We start from the raw sequence: 17,546 nt of genomic DNA, 5'->3' as shown, positions 1-17,546 counted from the left end.
TGTGTAATATCAAGAAGGTCCATGCCTGTTTTGCTACTCTGAACTTGGATAATTATGATTGAATAGTGGGTTGGGGTCTTTAAATGTGACCAACTTACCAACTTACCACCAACTTAGTGATCTTTGTATGTTTTAAATATTTCATCGCTCTGACCATAAACTAAATTCTAAAAAAAGAGTAGTATTTATTTAAATGAATGGTCTTCGTGAAATATTCTTCTACAGTGCTCTACACTTGTTAAATGCCCAGAAAAATAATTTCAGAAGTAGGCTTGTAATAAAATAATAGAGAGGCCATACACAGCCCACTCACCTGAAAAAATTCTTTATACAATTTGGCAAACATTTTTGAATGCATACAAAACAGTGGGCCAGCCACTGCATTCCACGTGCCCCCCATCACTGTAAGAGGCCCCATGCATGACCCAACCCCCTCATGAGGCAGGATGAAACCAGTGCTGTGAGAGCAGAGAAGAAATAAGTACTTCTCACTGACAAATCTGAGTAAACTTCCTTTTATCCCACATATTTATTTTCTAGTCACTCATATGTTTGCACCCATGTGCCTTGTAACAGTAGGGATGTGGCAAAGGGAAGTTTGGATGTCAGTCTTCTTCCATTTGCACATAGAGTCCCCATTCCTCCATAAATTTCAGGAGATAGGTTTCATTTTCTTCCGGTGGCTTGTCTGGAGGATGTTCCTCATACAGTCTAGACAAAAGGCCTTCCTCCACGAGCTCCTCAGACTCAGGATGCTTGCCTCTCTCTGAGTCCTGTTCAAAGCTAGAGAAAGACGGTATGCACAGCCTGCCAGTCCGAGGGTCCCAGTCCACCAGTGTGGTTGACGGCTCTTCCTCTGGCTCCTCTTCCGTGCCCATGTGCTCCCGCAGCCACAGGTCCAGGTCTCGGAGCTGAGGGGCATACGAGTACAGTGGCGTTTGGGGGCTCACGTCTGCCAAAGCCACCTGGTGCTCAAAGAATGTTCCTTGGAGGGACACCTCCTCCTGCAAATTGAGCTCCCGACCTCCAGGCCCCACACAAACGTCGGTAGTTCTTACGTTGTATTCGTATTCAACAACAGCCGTATCTGTGGATATTGCTCTGCCTGGTGACTCTTGCTGGGGTAGGGAAGTACCCTGGGTGTTTTCCTCAGAGTCACAGGAAATGTCCATCAGATGTGAAGCGTACCCTAAGTGTTTCACCTCCATTTCCGCCTGATGCGGCCGCTGGTCCTCGCTGGGCTCATCCACGTCCAACACATCGTTGCTTTTTTCCACTACATTTCTCATATCCTTATGAGGAACGTTAGAATCCTCCAAAATATTGAGGGTGATAAAATTAATCACGATTTTTTCAGCAGGTACAAAGAATCTTTTGTCAAATTCATTTCCATAAATCAAAATCTATAAAGAGAGAAGAGAATGGTTTTCACCTTTTCGCTTGAGAGAGACAAGAAAAACAGCTGTTAAGTAGAACTTATACTGTCATCAGACAGTTTTAAAGACCTATTCTTACCCACTCATGGAAGTGAAAGTTATTCTTGGAATAAACAGAAAGCCTCATTCACGTGGAGGCAAGAGACTTGTCAAGACACGAAAAAGGCACTCGAAGTGAAAAGTGGTTCCCTGGGGGAGTGCTTATCTGGCCCAAGGACCAGGGTAAGGCTGTGCTCTTCTCTAATTGGCTGAGGGAGTTCAGGGGAGTTATTTCATTTCTTGAGCCTCAGTTTTTAATTCTGTAAATTCAGAATTTCTGCCACATGAGAAGTGGCGAGGACTGAGGTAGTTTTGAAATTCCTTTGTTAATTATGGGTGATGACGTATTTCTTAGCGATGGTTCTCCAGGTTACCAGCCCTGTATTGGATGTACCCCGGACATGAGATGTGGGTGAGCATGGAAACTGCATATAAAAAAAAAAAAAGAAATATGCACACAAGTAGGGATGGTTTTACTCATTCCCCAGATACCACTCTACTCACAGTATAATGAGGCCAAAAAGGGAAATTCATCTGTGCGTTTATGGCAGATAGAGAAACTCTAAATCATCTCAGGAAAACTGGTTTGAGATGAAAATTGTGCTGGAGATATGTCTAAGGTGCCTGGTTAGATGACCAGTCCTGAGTTATGTGAGAGTCCTCATTGTCCACCCCTTGATGTGATTCCATTCAACGTTACAAAATATGGCATTCAGCGGCGCCTGCCTGGGTGGCTTAGTCGGTTGAATGTCCAACTCTTGATTTCAGCTCAGGTCGTGATTCCAGGGTTGTGGGATTGAGCCCCATGTTGGGCTCTGCACTAAGCTTGGAGCCTGCTTAATACCCATCCCCACCTCTCTCCCTCTCCCTCTGCCCCTCCCCCACTTGCTTGTATGTGCTCTCTCTTTAGAAAAAAAAAAAAGACAAAATACTACATTCAGCCTCATTCTTTTACAAAATTTTGGTTTTACATGTGACCAACTCTCTTATGAATTTTCCTCCCAGGAAAGCTCTCCCTGTGCCATTAGAAAACCAACTCTGAAGCCTAAAAGCAGGCAGAATAATAGAAACATTCAAAAACCAAACTAACAGCTTGCGTTGCATACATGTATGCATTGTGCATATGTGAACATATATTTTAATAATATGCAAAGAAATCATTTTTATCATTAATATATATATGTGCCCAGCCCTTCTGAGCCCTTCAGTGCACAGTCCAGAAGCATAAGGTTTACTCCTATTTTCTTGCTCTCCTTGCTGTGAATGATTGTCCTGGCCATTTTCCTCTTCAATGTGTTTCCACTCCACGCCTGTCTTCGGCCCTACACCCCACTCCCCTCTTCTAGACTCTCCCCTCCCTTCCCCTGGGCAACTGCCCCAGTCTCCCAGCTGCTCTTCTCATTTCTAGTCCTACTCTCTCCAAAGTTATCTGAAACCCATCCAGTTGGATCTAAAACACGATATTGAGTATCTCCCTACTCAAAGCCCTTTGGAGATTTCCCTTTGCCAACAGGATGTAAAGCCCAAGATCCTTAGAACACCACCCTGATCCTCCTGTTCCCTGGCCCTAACACCCCCTATCCACTTGCACTTCTGTAGTTTCTCATCGGCAACTGTGTAGTTCAGCAGTATCACGTGGTTTTCCAAACATCTGCTCACCTTGCTCCCTGCTGGTTTCTCTGCCAGCAGTCGGTGCCCTAACTCTTACTCCTCTTTCTTAACCAGGGCAGGGCATAAAGCTTCTCCTGGACCCCAATGAAGGGTTCAGTGCCCTGCCTGTACCCCCAGAGTCCTCAGTGCCTGCTTTCTTCTTAGCCTTCATGCATCGTTTTGAAATTCTAGTCCTCAACTAAATTTGAACGTCTGGAAGGGCGTGGATTGCGACTTAATTTATCTGTGTGCCTCAAGACCTGGTCTAATCTGCTCATGAAACTTAAAATCTTTGTCCAAGCTGAGGAATCTTCCTCCTTGGTTATGTTAGTGAGTTAATCTAGTACCAAAAGTGTTTTTTCAAAATTAATTAATTCTTTAAACTCACTCTGCTTATAAAAGGAATGTGTCTGTTCTAGAGCCTCCTTTTCTACTCTGTTGAAAGTGAGTGGTTATAACAACTCCTGCCACACTAAGAACTCACCAAATTTGCGGGGTGTTTCTCTTTGCCAACATGGATATATCTGTACATGGAGTAGCCCATCACAGAAAAAATAAACACGGTAATGGATATGGGCAAAACATACCAGAAGATGATTTTAACCTTCAGTGCTGATGTTTGATCTGTAAAAAAAGAAAAAGCAGAGGGATAGATAGTTGTGATGCAGTGTGGTGGGAAAACACTGGAAATTTCAAGCGGCTTTGGGCCGATTACTTACGTTTAGGAATTCAGTTTTTTCATTTATTAATTGAGAAACTTGAACTAAACAGGATAAGGGGTTTCAGAATTCCTACTCTCTGACAAGAGCTGGTCTTAGGGAATCATCTGGACTTGTCACAAACGTTTACAGCACGGATGCCTTAACACCCCAATCAGCAGACAGGCCAACATTTTATGTCTGGCTATTAGAGTCATGCCGGCTCTCATATCTAAAGCTAAGTGTGCCTAACATATGGACAACTCATACACTTTAAGCCAACCAACAAAACCCTCTTGATAAGATCCCGTCAAGATGCCCCACTTTTCCATGTACTCATTTGACTCAATCTTTTCCACATATTCAGCAGAAGACAGGAATGTATGGCATCCCCTTCTTTGTTACTAACGGAACCATCCTTGAGTGGGTCGGCTAGACTTTCTGGGTAGGTCTGGAGCTTGAGATGTGTGTAAGGAGGTGGCTGAGCTGGTGTGTGCTGAGGACGGCAGTAACTCCTTTCCTGGTCCTGTTGTGCTGTAGGTTCATGATGGATGAAAGTCCACAGGGGCATGGAAAGACCTGGTGAATAGCTTTTGAGGAAGCAGTCCTGGCCCACCATCCATCAGACTATACAGTTGTGAATAGCGCTCATTGTGACTAACTTATATTTGTTGCACTCCTGTAGGGTACTAGAAGTTGTGATGGGTGATTTTCAGTGCCAATTTGGCTAATTCATGGTACCCAGCTATTTGGTGAGATATTCTACATGTTTCTGTGAAGGCATTTTTAGATGAGATTAGCACTTAAATTAATAGACTTGAGGGGCACCTGGGTGGCTCAGTCGGTTAAGTGTCTGACTTCGGTTCAAGTCATGATCTCGTGGTCCATGAGTTCGAGCCCAGCGTCGCGCTCTGTGCTGACCTGCTCTGTTTCTCTCTCTCTCTCAAAGTAAATAAACATAATAAAAATTTTTAAAAATAAATTAATAGACTTGAGTAAAGCAGATTAGTGTAAAGATTAAATCTTTATAATGTGGGTGGGCCTTATCCAATCAGTTGAAGGCTTTAATAGAAAAAATAAGACATAAAAAAAGGGGGGGCACGTGGGTGGCTCAGTTGGTTAAGCATCTGACTTCGGCTCAGGTCATGATCTCACAGTCTGTGGGTTCGAGCCCCGCATCGGGCTCTGGGCTGACAGTTCAGAGCCTGGAGCCTGTTTCAGATTCTGTGTCTCCCTCTCTCTCTGCCCCTCCCCCTCTCACTCTCTGTCTCTGTCTCTCAAAATAAAGACATAAAAAATTTAAAAAAAAAGAAAAAATAGTGATCACTTCAAGAAAGAGAGAAATCTGCCAGCAGATTACTTTCAGACAAGAACTGTAACATTAGCTATTCCTTGGATATCCAGCCAGCTGGACTGCCCAACATATTTTGAGCTTATCAGCCTCTACAATCAAGTGAGCCAACTCCCTAAAGTAAATCTTTCTCTATATATCTAGATATATAGATCTAGAGATATATAGAGATATAGATATGGGTTCTGATTAATAAAATCAGAGCAGGGGTGCCTGGGTGGCTCAGTCAGTTAAGCTTCTGACTTTGGCTCGGGTCATGATCTCACAGTTAGTGGGTTCGAGCCCCGCGTTGGGCTCAGAGCCTGGAGCCTGCTTCAAATTCTCTCTCTCTCTTTCTCTCTCTGCCCCTCTCCTGCTCATACTCTGTCTCTCTCTCAAAAATAAACATTAAAAATAAAATAAGATAAAATAAAATAAAATAAATAAAATAAAATAAAATCAGAATGTCCTGGGGCTCTCTAATCTATACAGATATTTGGATATTCTTGATGCTTAGGCCTGAGACAAAGTAGCAAAGTCACAATCCAGTTAAATATATTAAAGATCGGAAATAGAAGTGTCATGGACAATGAGGGTGGTCGACAACAGCCAGTGAGAAAATGTCCAGGTCCAGGGGTCCAAAGGCAGACTCTTCCACCCCAAATGATTCCTGAGGAGCACATCTGTCCTCAGGTTCCACACAGAAAGGTGCCAACAGCACAGTGTAGTTGTTCAGGTTGGCCAAGCAACACTTGCCCTACATCAGGTTACAACTCAGTCTAGTCCTCTTAATACAATCTCTGGTCTCTGAACTGAACTTGCCCCAATCAAAAAGCGCCATGACAATGATGGATGGCACTTAGAATGCAAGAGCACATGTTTGCCACAATAAAGCTAATAAACTGTATCCATATTTTTGGGTGGGGGCGGGCTGGGGTGAGCAGAAACGTTTTTCAAAGAACAGTCCCCAAAGAGGTTGTACAGCTGGGGTGCCACGGAAAAGGGCAGAACTTGAAACGATGCCTGATTATTTAGTTACCTTTCTTAGACTAGGGAGAAAGGTGGTCCACCTCTTACTGGGAAGGACTTAATTGGGTCTGTACTTGAGCTTCTCTAGATCTGCCCACTGCTTCAATGATCTCCACTGGAAATTCATTCCTACCACCTGGCCACTGACCAAGCCCTTGGTAAACGGAGCATACTTTCCAAATACAGAGATGATTTTTCAATCTGCTTTGTTTTGCCTTTTGCTAGGGTAGCATTTCAGTTTTATTTGAAACAGGGCAGAACGCCCTTCGTTTTACAGGGGAAGGCAGGGTAGGGATGGAGATTCAGAAATAAAGCTTTTCACTTTTGATATGTACTCACAAAGTCCCCTTTTCATTCCTTGGGCCGGGTTCATCTTGCAGTGCGGGGGGTGGGAGAGAGGAGGGGAGCAGGGCCCCTGTCACCACTGGCATCTCCGAGCTGGTGATGGGGCCGGGTTGGGGGAAAAGGTGTGACACCTGTCCTAGGCCAGCATGTTTAGAAGAAGAAAAAGGAAGAATAATGGATGAAGAGCCATTTGATGAGGGTAAACCTTAGGGTTCATTTTCAACATTCAAGCTTTAAGTTCAAGCTCCTTGTAACCTTGGGGAGGAGCGAGTAGACAAATGCTAAGCTCCAAACTCTGTGTCTCCTAACAGGAATGACAGTCTTCAGCCAAGTTCAGAAAACACGAGAAGAAGACAAAAGGAAGGAGAGAGAGTCAATGGTGAGAAAGTAGCTGTCGATTTGCTGATCCCAGGCCCTCGTGCAGCCAGTGAGTGACATCTGGATACAATTTGCACAGCCTGTCATTTGTATTCCTCAGGGAGAGCAAAAGCTGTGTCTTCAAGTGTTTTTAGGATAATATTTTGTTTCTAGCAATGAAATTTGATGTTGAAGACCACGGAACTTGTACTGATGAAAGTGATTACAATAAAAAAAAAAAGATGTGTATAAAAAATTCTTAATTGTTATTTTCCCACAGAAGAGACTTGTTGGCAGCGGACACCAACGGATGGGTGCTGAGAGTCCCCCAGGGGGTGCAAACACACCCTTAACGCTGGCCAAGTTCAATGGCAGAGTCCCAGGCTGCTCAATGCATTTCTGGCGTTGGTTGCTTCTGCCTTTGTCTCAACTTGTTTCTGATAGACATGGGTTTTTCAAAACCTTGTTTATAACTGCCATCCTTCTTCTCTTATCAGATCTCCTTCCTCAGACCAGCTGAGATATTTTAAGCTTACCTTTCTGAGTACGGACACACTGCTTCTCAGAAGGCTGAGCAAGGCGCGGAGGCCCTGGGACGAAGGACTCCACGCGCACGCAGTACAGAGTGTCCGACTCCAGCCAGCTGAGCACCAGCGTGTGGTTGGTCACACACTGGGACCACTAGAGCAAAGGATTGCAAACAGCAGTTAGAGCCACAAAATTCCAGCACTACCGCAGGCAGATATCTCTAGGAGGAAATAAAATACAAAGAGACCACTAAACCCTTTATCATCATGACAAGCTTTTCTTCAGCAACAGCTTTAAAATACCCTTCCCTTTAGCTCAGCAGAGCATGGTCAGGAAATGGACCCATTCTGGGAACATATCTAAGTAATAACACACGGATGGATTTCTTAATCACCCTCGTCCTATGCTCTTGCTGACATCTTTTTTCATTCACGGACAGATGTTACGCAAGTAAAAGCTCTCGGTCAAAGTGAGGCAGACAGTTGTTCTCCATCCAATAGCAACACCAGACCCCATTAACAGAGAGTCTCTGCAAGGGAAATCTGAAGGAAGTGCTGGAGATTTCTCCAGATTGGCTTCAACTACATTTTGTATGACATCTTTTTTGAATATCGCATCTTCTCAGATTCACACGCGTCAGCCTGCCTGTTCCAGCATTAGCTGTGAAAAGTGACACCAATTATATGCCCCCGTTCTAGGCTTACCGTTCTGTTAGACTTAGCATTATATATGGACACATTGTACTTCAGATTAGAGTAAATTTGTTGCATGGAGATAGAACTTTCTTCTGGATTTCTCTTCCACTTCTCTGGAGCCGTCAGAACAATAGAAATGGATTTCTCGTCTGTAGACAAAGCAACCTCTGGTGGGCCAATTTGTGCTTAAAGGGGAGAGGAGAGGGAATGATCGTGTTCAGAGGTGGAAATTGCCATGGATAAAACTACAATATATTCCTATGGGGATCAAAGCCCTACAGTCCACCTCTTAGGTGAGATGACTCAGAATGCTCAAAGGTGGGCCCATGTTATGCTACATCTTGAAACAATCATTTCACATACCCTGACACCACATTAAAAGAATATTCAAGTGGTGAATTTACCTAGTTCCTAGTCACATGGATAAACAGGTGGAAAATAGAATTAAAAGTGTTTACAACACTTCTATGACATCAACTGGAAAGTTGGTGATAAATAACACTAATATGAACTGCAAGTGGTGAAAATCAGACATGGAGGAATGAACCACTGTTGAAGACCTTTGAAGAAGCAGATGGGGGGCGCAGTCAGTTGCATGTCTGACTCTTGATTTTGACTCAGGTCATGATCTCACAGTTTGTGAGAATGAGCCCAGCCAGGTGCAGCACTGACAGCAGGGAGCCTGCTTGGGATTCTCTCTCTCTCCCTCTCCCTCTCCCCTCCCTGCTCTCTCTCTCTCTCTCTCTCTCTGTATCTTTCTCTCTCAAAAGAAATATACTTAAAAAGAGAAGACCTTTGAAGATGTGATTGGAATGATCTAGAACAGAGGTTCTACCACAAAGGCCCAGACGGGAAGTGTTTTAGGCTTTACAAGCCATATGAACTTTGTTGTAACTATTATTTATATAAAAGTAAAAATCATTCTAAGTTCTTGGTCTGTAGAGAAATGGAAAGGGGGTAGTGCTGCATTTGGGCTGAGGGCATACTTTGCTGACTTCTGATCCAAAAGGTTCCCAGAGGAAAAGCTCCAGCTCCAGGACTCGAGGAGTACATATACATTTCATTATGTTGCCTCTGAGTGGGTCCTCTACACTGAAGTCAGGCACAGAACAGGAGATGGAAAAATTTAAAAAGCAAATATGAGGAAGATATTGCCTTAATTCTGAGTTCCACCTACAAATTACATCATCACACTACCAAGTTTTTAACATAAAGACACTTAGTTTGGCAATCAGAATGATCTTGAATCAATCTTGTGGACTTAACGCCATGGTTTATGAACCCACAGCAATTAAAAAAAATCTGTCAGTTCCTCAAATTTCATAGCTCCCACTAAATAATCAAACAAAATTGAACTATTATAATATTGGCAGCTGGTGTTAATTTTGAACCTGGGAGAGATCCTAGTAATGACTCAACCAAACTTCTTATTCTAAAGATGAAACTGTGATCCAGCAAGAGGAAGCCCCCTAGGACTGGTCATTCTACGAGCTGAGGGACAGAAAAACAGAGCCATGGAGAGCACTGGTCTCTCAGGCAACGCTGTCCATGAGTCCAAGACTGTATACTTGATGGTCAGATGAACTTGATATTATACACGTTTATAGACAATTGTGTTACTTACTCTCTAAGAATGGATAGAATCGTCCTGTTTCTGCCCATTTGGAACAATTCGTTCCCCAAGTGGCCTTGACCTTGGCATAATATTGATGTTCGTAATCAGAAGTTTCCACAGAGAGATCACAGCAGGTCCTACTGATATTTCTACATTCAGATTTATTCAGCCATTTTTTTTGCCCATATCTGTTGAGAAAGACACCGAATTAATAACACGAGGTGCCCTCTGTGCTTTACAATAGGGAAAATAAAACCCGTCATTATACAAAACTGAATGGAAGTTAAGGCCTTCTCTTCAGAACAACAAAAGTGCCTGTCATTGAGATAAAAAAGAATCAATGTTTGCTGCTGGCAAGTTTTTTTCATTAGCTGTCAGGAACATGAGTCAGAATTTCTGCAATCACCTTTCTTTTCTGTGAATTATAATGTGAATAGTACATTTTGAAAGCATGTATTTTATTCTTCTTCTTGGGGTACAGTACAAATACTACATATTGTATGATCAATTCTTTCGGTAATCATCTAAGTAAATTTTTAGTCCACCATGCCTATAAAGGTCAATTTGATGGGTTGTTTTAAGAAAAATTAGTCATTTTTTTTCTTGGAAGAAAAATCACCTTGACATTCTCATAAACTTTAAAAATCTACTTGCTATCGAGGGTTCTAGGGAAAATTCACTAGGTTGGAGGGCATGCCACAGTGACTACAGTGATGATGATGACAGTGACAAGGCTGTTTATATGAACTTATCCTTTCCTTTAGTAAAAACGTCAAGCCCATAGCAAGGAGGGAGGGGGAAATATTTTTAGCACTTTTCAGGTGGGAGAGACTGAGGAATAGAGAGATTAAGTGACCTCAGAGGAGCTAGTGAGAGAGACAGTGTTGTGTAGGAGTCAATGAAGGGATTAATGCAGGCATGTTGAGGTTCTAGAAAGCTGACTGGCGTAGGATGGAGCATGTAGTGGGTTAGGGGTGGCAGCCTGGGGAGCTGTTGAGAGGACAGTGGTCCAGGTGGAAGATGTTGGTGGCTTGGACAAGGACAGCAGCAATAGAAGAAATGACCAGACATAAGAGGGAAATGTTGGGAGCCAAGACTTGGCCACTGAGGGCAAGTAAGAGATGAGGGAGATGAAGTTCAGGATGATGTCTCTTCTCTGTCTGGGACAGTGGTAACGTTTACCAAGATAAGGAATACCGAAGAATAGGGTGCCTGGGTGGCTCAGTCAGTTAAGCGTCCCACTTCAGCCCAGGTCATGATCTCACGGTTTGTGGGTTCGAGCCCCGCGTTGGGTTCTGTGCTGACAGCTCAGAGCCTGGAGCCTGTTTCAGATTCTGTGTCTCCCTCTCTCTCTGCCCCTCCCTCGCTCGTGCTCTGTCTCTCTCTGTCTCAAAAATAAATTAAAGGGGCGCCTGGGTGGCTCAGTCGGTTGGGCAGACAACTTTGGCTTAGGTCATGATCTCACGGTTTGTGGGTTCGAGCCCCGTGTCAGGTTCTGTGCTGACAGGTAGCTCAGAGCCTGGAGTCTGCTTCAGATTCTGTGTCTTCCTCTCTCTCTGACCCTCCCCGTTCATGCTGTCTCTCTCTCTCAGAAATAAATAAAAACATTTAAAAATAAATGAATTAATTAAAAATTTAAAAAAAAGGAATACCGAAGAATGGGTTTGGGAAATGGGGAGGAGGGATGGGAGGAAGGAAAGATGACAAGTTCTGTTTTTGCCATGTTGAACTTCAGGTATGTGAAAAAGATCCAGATGCAAATGCCCGGTAGGCCCTGGGGCTCAGGAAAGGGGTGAGAGTGGGAGGCAGTGATTTTGAAACCAAAGGCACAAAACTGCTCATTGAAGGCATGCGCGTGAATGAAGTGATCAGGGAGACAAAGCAAAGCCTAAGATAAAATTCCAGGATCATCAGGGTTTAAAGATTGGATACAAAGTCTATTTGGAAATAGACAAAGTCTCCTTGTCTCTCTTCTGACAAGGAGAAAGGGACATCATAGAAGTCAAGGCAAGAACATGTGTTGAGAACAAGGAAATGTCAACTTTATCACGTGTTGCCAAAGTTTAAGGGTGTCGTCTCTTTTCAGAATATGGCAACAGAATCCTGAAAGCAAATGTCTCCTGTTTCATAAGTACCATACCCGCCAGAAGACGTTAGAAATACAGTTGAGATCCTGTTGACCAACTTCTCCATCAAGTGGTTACTACTGCCTAAGAGTTTTCAAACTTTTGTTTGGCTCTGAGCCGCAAAAAGAAATCTGTTTTATGGGGCACCTGGGTGGGTCAGTCGTTTAAGCATCCAACTCTTGATCTCAGCTCGGGTCATGATCTCACAGTTTATGGGATTGTGTCCTGCATCTGGCCCCGCACTGACAGCGTGGAGCCTGCTTGGGATTCTTTCTCTCCCTCCCTCTTTCTCTGCTCCTCCCCTGCATGTGCATACTCTTTCTCTCTCTCTCATAATACATAAACATTAAAAAAAAATACGTTTTATACCGTGACCCAGCTCACATAAACATACATATATTTAACATACTAAAACAAAGGTTTTATATGATAATATTTAAACTTTACTACATGCCATGAATTTGGTTATTTTCCCTTCCAATCTTTTTCACGCCATTCCAGTCCTTTCTGTTAAAAATAATGCTAGTTATGTCCCTCAAAATTGATTTCATGGTCCATCAACAAGTCTTGACCTATGTAGGTTTAAAAAATACTGCCAACACCGATTTGATGCTTTCTCCTCAAACTTCCTTATCTGCCAACGACAGGGCAACTTCCCATGACAGAGGTGGGTGGAGGAGAAAATACTCTTTCCCAGATTTTGGACAATATGCTTTGTAAGTCTTACAAACTGATAGGCCTGAATCACTCAATGAATACTCCAGTACCGATGTTTACGCATGAAAAAAGTCACGTGGGGCTCTCAGTGGTCTCTGACTATTTTCTGATAATGGTAGGAAGTGCTTATTATGCACTGGGACCAATGCTTAGGATTTGTATGCTTTCTCATTTAATTATCCTACGACCCTAGGAGGTAGGTGCCATTATTTTCACCCTCTTATACAGATGAGGAAACTGAGGCCCAGTGAGAATAAGGGACTGCTCAAATTTATGTGACTAATAATAGGCATATCTGGAATTTGAACCACTTTTCCCTAACGCCAAAGCTCGTGCTTTTAGAACTACACTGTATTTTTTTCTTCATTAAATTATTTTGGCAGATATAATTTAAACTTTTGTTAAAATTTAATTTCTTACTTGGAAACAAACTTCACTCCAAAGGGTAAAAAGCATAATATGTAACTTGCCCAAGGTTACGTGGCTAGGTTCAGAGCCTAGCTACAAACCAAGGGCTCTTGGCCTTGCTGCTGAGCCTGGAGCCCTGTCGGTGACATACATTACTCTGTATTCCTCTCCATCTCGCACATGCGCAGGCATGTAAGGCCTCTGACACGGCAAGTTTCTTTCAAAATAATCACTTCTGAAAGTTGTACCATCTAAACTATTTGCTCTCCCAGGGCAGTGATGACTCTGCCTATTTTCTTGTTATCCTTTTCTGAATCAAATGAACATGTAAAGGACAGAGCAAGCTCTTTGCTCGACCTAATAGAAAAGGAAGCCCGGGGCATAATCAAGAGCACTTCTCTTTGCAGAGTCGTCTTCTTTCCTAAGACACCAGCTTCCAGAGAAACTCCTTGAACATGAAAGTGAGATTTTGGATAAATGAGGTCATTGGGCATAGCAGCTGAAATATTTCACTGCCTTTAGTGGTCAGATTTTTTCCCCCAAAGACAAAAATGGCTTTGTTCTTTCTTTTCTTCTCTTGTAAATGTGATTAAAAATTTTTTTTTGATGTTTATTTATTTTTGACAGAGAGACAGAGAGCAAGTGGGGAAGGGGCAGAGAGAGGGAATCTGAAGCAGGCTCCAAGCTCCAGCTGTCAGCACAGAGCCCGACGCGGGGCTCCAACTCACAAGCCATGAGATCATGACCTGAGCCGAAGTCGGACACTCAACGGACTGAGCCACACAGGCGCCCCAAATGTGATTTTTTTAAAACTCAATCAGAAAAATATAATCAAAAGAGATTTAAAAAAATCACCCTAAAACCTAATACTCTAAAAAACATTTGGCATGCTTGACTCTGGACGTCTCCTTATGCTTCTCTATACACACAAGAATGGTTAGATGACGGCACACAGAGATAATAACTAGATTGTACCACACATATAGTTTTAATCAAAGTTGTAAATTTGACTTGATTTGAACTTTAATAGAAAAAAATTGAAGCGAAAGTAAAGGAATTGCTGTGGTTCAAGTGTTTCATCACCACAAGAGATGCTTGGTCCTAAAAGATCTTTTAAATTAACAAAATAGTTTATGAAAAATACCAGGAGTTTAGTTATTAAGGTGATGAAGCATTTTCATTTTAGATCACATTTAATGGCTTCCTGCTATGGAAGTCAGTACATTTAAAGTTTTTCTCTACCTCCTAAATTTTGATAACCACATTTTCCATCACTATTTAGTCTTAGCTCTTCACTCAGATGGTTTCAGTGTGTTTACCAGTCTTTTCACGATGGCAAAGATGTTGTCAGTACTAAGTTCTTCATCCAGGCTCATCTTTATCTCTGTTGGGCAGATACCATCTTTAGTCAGTGGTTTTCTCCCCCTCAAGAAGGTCTCAAGGGAGTACCATCCTCAGATCTCACTTGCTTGAGAATACATCTGGTGAACTTGATGAGAATCCCAGATCACACCTATTTTTCCCTCAGAATATGTATCATTGCCTTCTGTCGAGTGTTGCCAGACAGAAATCACGCCATTCCCCCTGCCCCACCTCACTTGATTCCTGTTCTTCTTACGATCATCATAAAGTACTTCATTTTCTTCACGTTCAGTAACCTCACCAGGAGAGGTCTTCCAATGTTTTTATTACATTTTCCTAGATTGAGCATGAATTTGTGATGTGTAATTCCAGATAGTCATTATCACATTTCAATTTTTACTATCAGTTAGCTTTAGGGTTTTCTTCTCTATAACATTTTTATTTTCCATCTTTTCCCTAAGCTCTGCCCACTTGTCTTTTAAAAAAATCCTTCCTCTTGTTTTAGAATTTCTTCTTTGACTGCTTGCTTTTCTTTCCTCCCTTCCTTTCTCTCTTCCCTTCCCTCTTATTCCCTCCTTTCCCCCTCCCTCCCTCCCTCCCTCCTTCCCTCCCACCTCCCTCCCTCCCTCCCTCCCTTCCTCCCTTCCTTCCTTCCTTCCTTCCTTCCTTTCTTCCTTCCTGACTTATCATTAGAGATCACATTGTGTATGATTCAAAGTATGAACAATTACTTGTCTGAATTTTTCTCCTTTTTCCACAAGAAAGCTTTTCAGGAACTTTTCACTTATCATCTCCTTCTCCCTCTCCCCCTCTCTTTCCCTCTCCTTTTCCTCTTCCTCCTCCTCCTCCTTCTTCTTTGTCTTTCTCCTTTCCAGTAATTATGGAGAAATGTCGTGCCAGATTCTTTGGGACTATTACTCTTTGAACAGGGCCAGCTATTTACCGAATATTGAGAGAACGGCCATGGGGTGGGGGTAAGTCACACACCTGCTCTCCACATCATATCATTCCCTTTGCTGCAGAGCCTATCCACCCTCAAGTTGTGGACTATCAGGAGGCTGATGTGCCCATGGCACATCACTAAGGTCATAGTCCCCTTAGGCTGCCTCCCAGCCACTGTCACCTCCCCTCCCTCCTGCACCCACCTCACCGGGGTGACTAGGCCTGTCCAGTGGATATGTCATTTGAATCTCTTTCAGTTCCTCTGTCTCTGACATTCTGTGACACCAAACTGGGGCTCATGGGGACATTTTCTCAATTTCTGGTGGTGGAAATCCTTAGATTTCATATCCTAAGAGTGTTAGGTAAGCCTCTTAGTACTATGACATTGAGTCTTGTAAAATTATTTTCTACTGTTGGAGTTCAAGAAGGTTAGACACTTTCAGTGTCTGTGGTTGTTTTCCTTCAGATTTCGCAGTATTTGGCTTGTATCCTTCAGAGTTTATTGCTTGGGGTTTGGCCATTTCCTCTGTTTCTTTGAAGATGGGCATTGTCTATCTGTTTTGCACTCTTTCTTGCTTGCAATGACTTTTGAGGGAGAGATACAATGTGAAATGTATTCGTTACTATTTTTAATAGGAAGAGCTAGTGGCACAGAATTCTGCACTCACTTTCACTTCAAATGGTCTGTAATTACAGGGGCACCTGGGTGGCTCAGTTGGTTGGGCCTCCAACTTTGGCTCTGGTCATGATCTCGCAGTTTGTGAGTTCGAACTGGCTTCAGGCCCTATGCTAACCACTCAGAACCTGGAGCCTGCTTCAGATTCTGTGTCTCCTTCTCTCTCTCTGTCCCTCCCCTGCTCACACTCTGTGTCTCTCAAAAATAAACATAAAATTTTTTTTTAATTGTCTGTAATTACAGTAGGTTTAGACACTTCAGAGATAATGGATTTCCTTGTTTGCTCAGCTGCAGAATAACATTTTGACCAACTTCTCTCCCCCATTTAAGTAACTTTCCCTCGCCTAAGCACCCAATGCTTCCATCTCCAAGAAGGAAGTGCTTTTTTAATTTAATTTGACAGAATGTCCCCAGAAAATTTAGCATGAAATATCTGAAACTTTTCTTTTTTCCAAATGCTTGCTTAATACAACAAATGGTTTATTTTCGCACAATTAATGGGTGTCTGAGTCTCATGTTTATAAATTAGCGAAAAGGAAAAGAACCAACTTACATGAAATACTGCACAGTGTAAGTAAGTTCAGCTCCTTGTAGACCCTCTGGAGGACTCCACTGTAGGATATTCTTCATGTTTATGGATAAGAAGGTGATATTCGTAGGCTTAGGTAAACCACCAGTGATGCAGAGAACTAGAAAAGGAGGAGAGAACTGAGGTCTTAATGGAGCAAAAGGAAAACAAAGTCTGTGTGGTAAATGGTCTTCAGACATGCCCCCACAAGCCACACCATCCGGGACTTTTGTCCTGTGTATTTCCTCCCAAACTTGAGCTGACCCCATGGCTCACTTCAACCAATAGAAGGTGGCAGACATAAGTCTCAAGAAGCTCCAAGCTGCCATGTAACAAGCTGGGCTACTCTGCTGGAGAAATCACATCGAGAGGCCACACAAAGAGGGAAGAGTTCAGTGGTCCCAGCTGAGCCCACCTTTCCAATCAGGGGCCAGAATGAAGCCACTGTGGACATTCTAGCCCCATCTGCCATAGACAGAAGCTGCACGAGAGACTCCAAATAAGACCAACAGAGGAGCCATCCAGCTGAGCTCGTTAACCCTCAGATTTGTGAGAAATAATAAACTGATTGTTTTAAACTACTAAATTTTGGGGTGGTTGTTGCGTGCACCAGCAGATAACTGAAACAATCCATTTATTAGACACAGAAATAAAACTTAGGATAGATGGCCTTGAAAGTTTCAAGTTTTGGAGACTGGTGTTAGGGGAAGCTTTACTAAAGTATGGAAAAAAGCACTAATTAGAAAATAAACCAGCGAGAGGAGACAATGTATTTGTCTCGTTACATAACTGTGCTCTCTAAGAAAACTATGCTAGAAGACTCACTTGTAGAAGTTCTTTGTAGAGAAATTATAAAGAATTGAGTCACTCCCAACAAATTAGAAATGGACAAAAGCAACGTGGAGGATAGTTTCTTATAAAAGGATAGCCTTCCATAAGAAAAAAACAAACAAACAAAAAACACCAAGGATGATCCTTGAATTAAAATAAATTGAAAAGATCATTGGTAACATGTATGAAGCAGA

General features: G+C 42.7%; 1 protein-coding gene across 1 annotated transcript; it reads right to left on the bottom strand.

Moving 5' to 3' along the window:
• Positions 1-308: 308 nt before the first annotated feature.
• Positions 309-16,609, bottom strand: IL20RA (interleukin 20 receptor subunit alpha). The gene is made up of 6 exons (XM_077776029.1): positions 16,507-16,609; positions 9,732-9,910; positions 8,117-8,292; positions 7,421-7,565; positions 3,610-3,749; positions 309-1,403 (listed from the first exon to the last, which is right to left on the bottom strand). Exons 1-6 carry the CDS (start codon positions 16,581-16,583, stop codon positions 606-608), a joined length of 1,515 nt encoding a protein of 504 aa, XP_077632155.1. The 5' UTR covers positions 16,584-16,609; the 3' UTR covers positions 309-605.
• Positions 16,610-17,546: the final 937 nt, after the last annotated feature.

Source organism: Crocuta crocuta, unplaced genomic scaffold, assembly GCF_008692635.1.
Source record: "Crocuta crocuta isolate KB4526 unplaced genomic scaffold, BGI_CrCroc_1.0 scaffold25, whole genome shotgun sequence".
Lineage (NCBI taxonomy): Eukaryota > Metazoa > Chordata > Mammalia > Carnivora > Hyaenidae > Crocuta > Crocuta crocuta.
The sequence above is the reverse complement of the archived record's forward strand: the minus strand, read 5'-3'. Positions and strand labels throughout refer to the sequence as shown.

Excerpts from the sequence above, each read along its gene's own strand:
- IL20RA (XM_077776029.1), bottom strand. The coding sequence starts at position 16,583 with ATGAAGAATATCCTACAGTGGAGTCCTCCAGAGGGTCTACAAGGAGCT. Across the intron at positions 8,293-9,731 it reads ATTCTATCCATTCTTAGAGA|CACAAATTGGCCCACCAGAG; the intron begins GTAAGTAACACA and ends CTCCCCTTTAAG. Across the intron at positions 3,750-7,420 it reads GTGTGTCCGTACTCAGAAAG|ATCAAACATCAGCACTGAAG; the intron begins GTAAGCTTAAAA and ends CTTTTTTTACAG.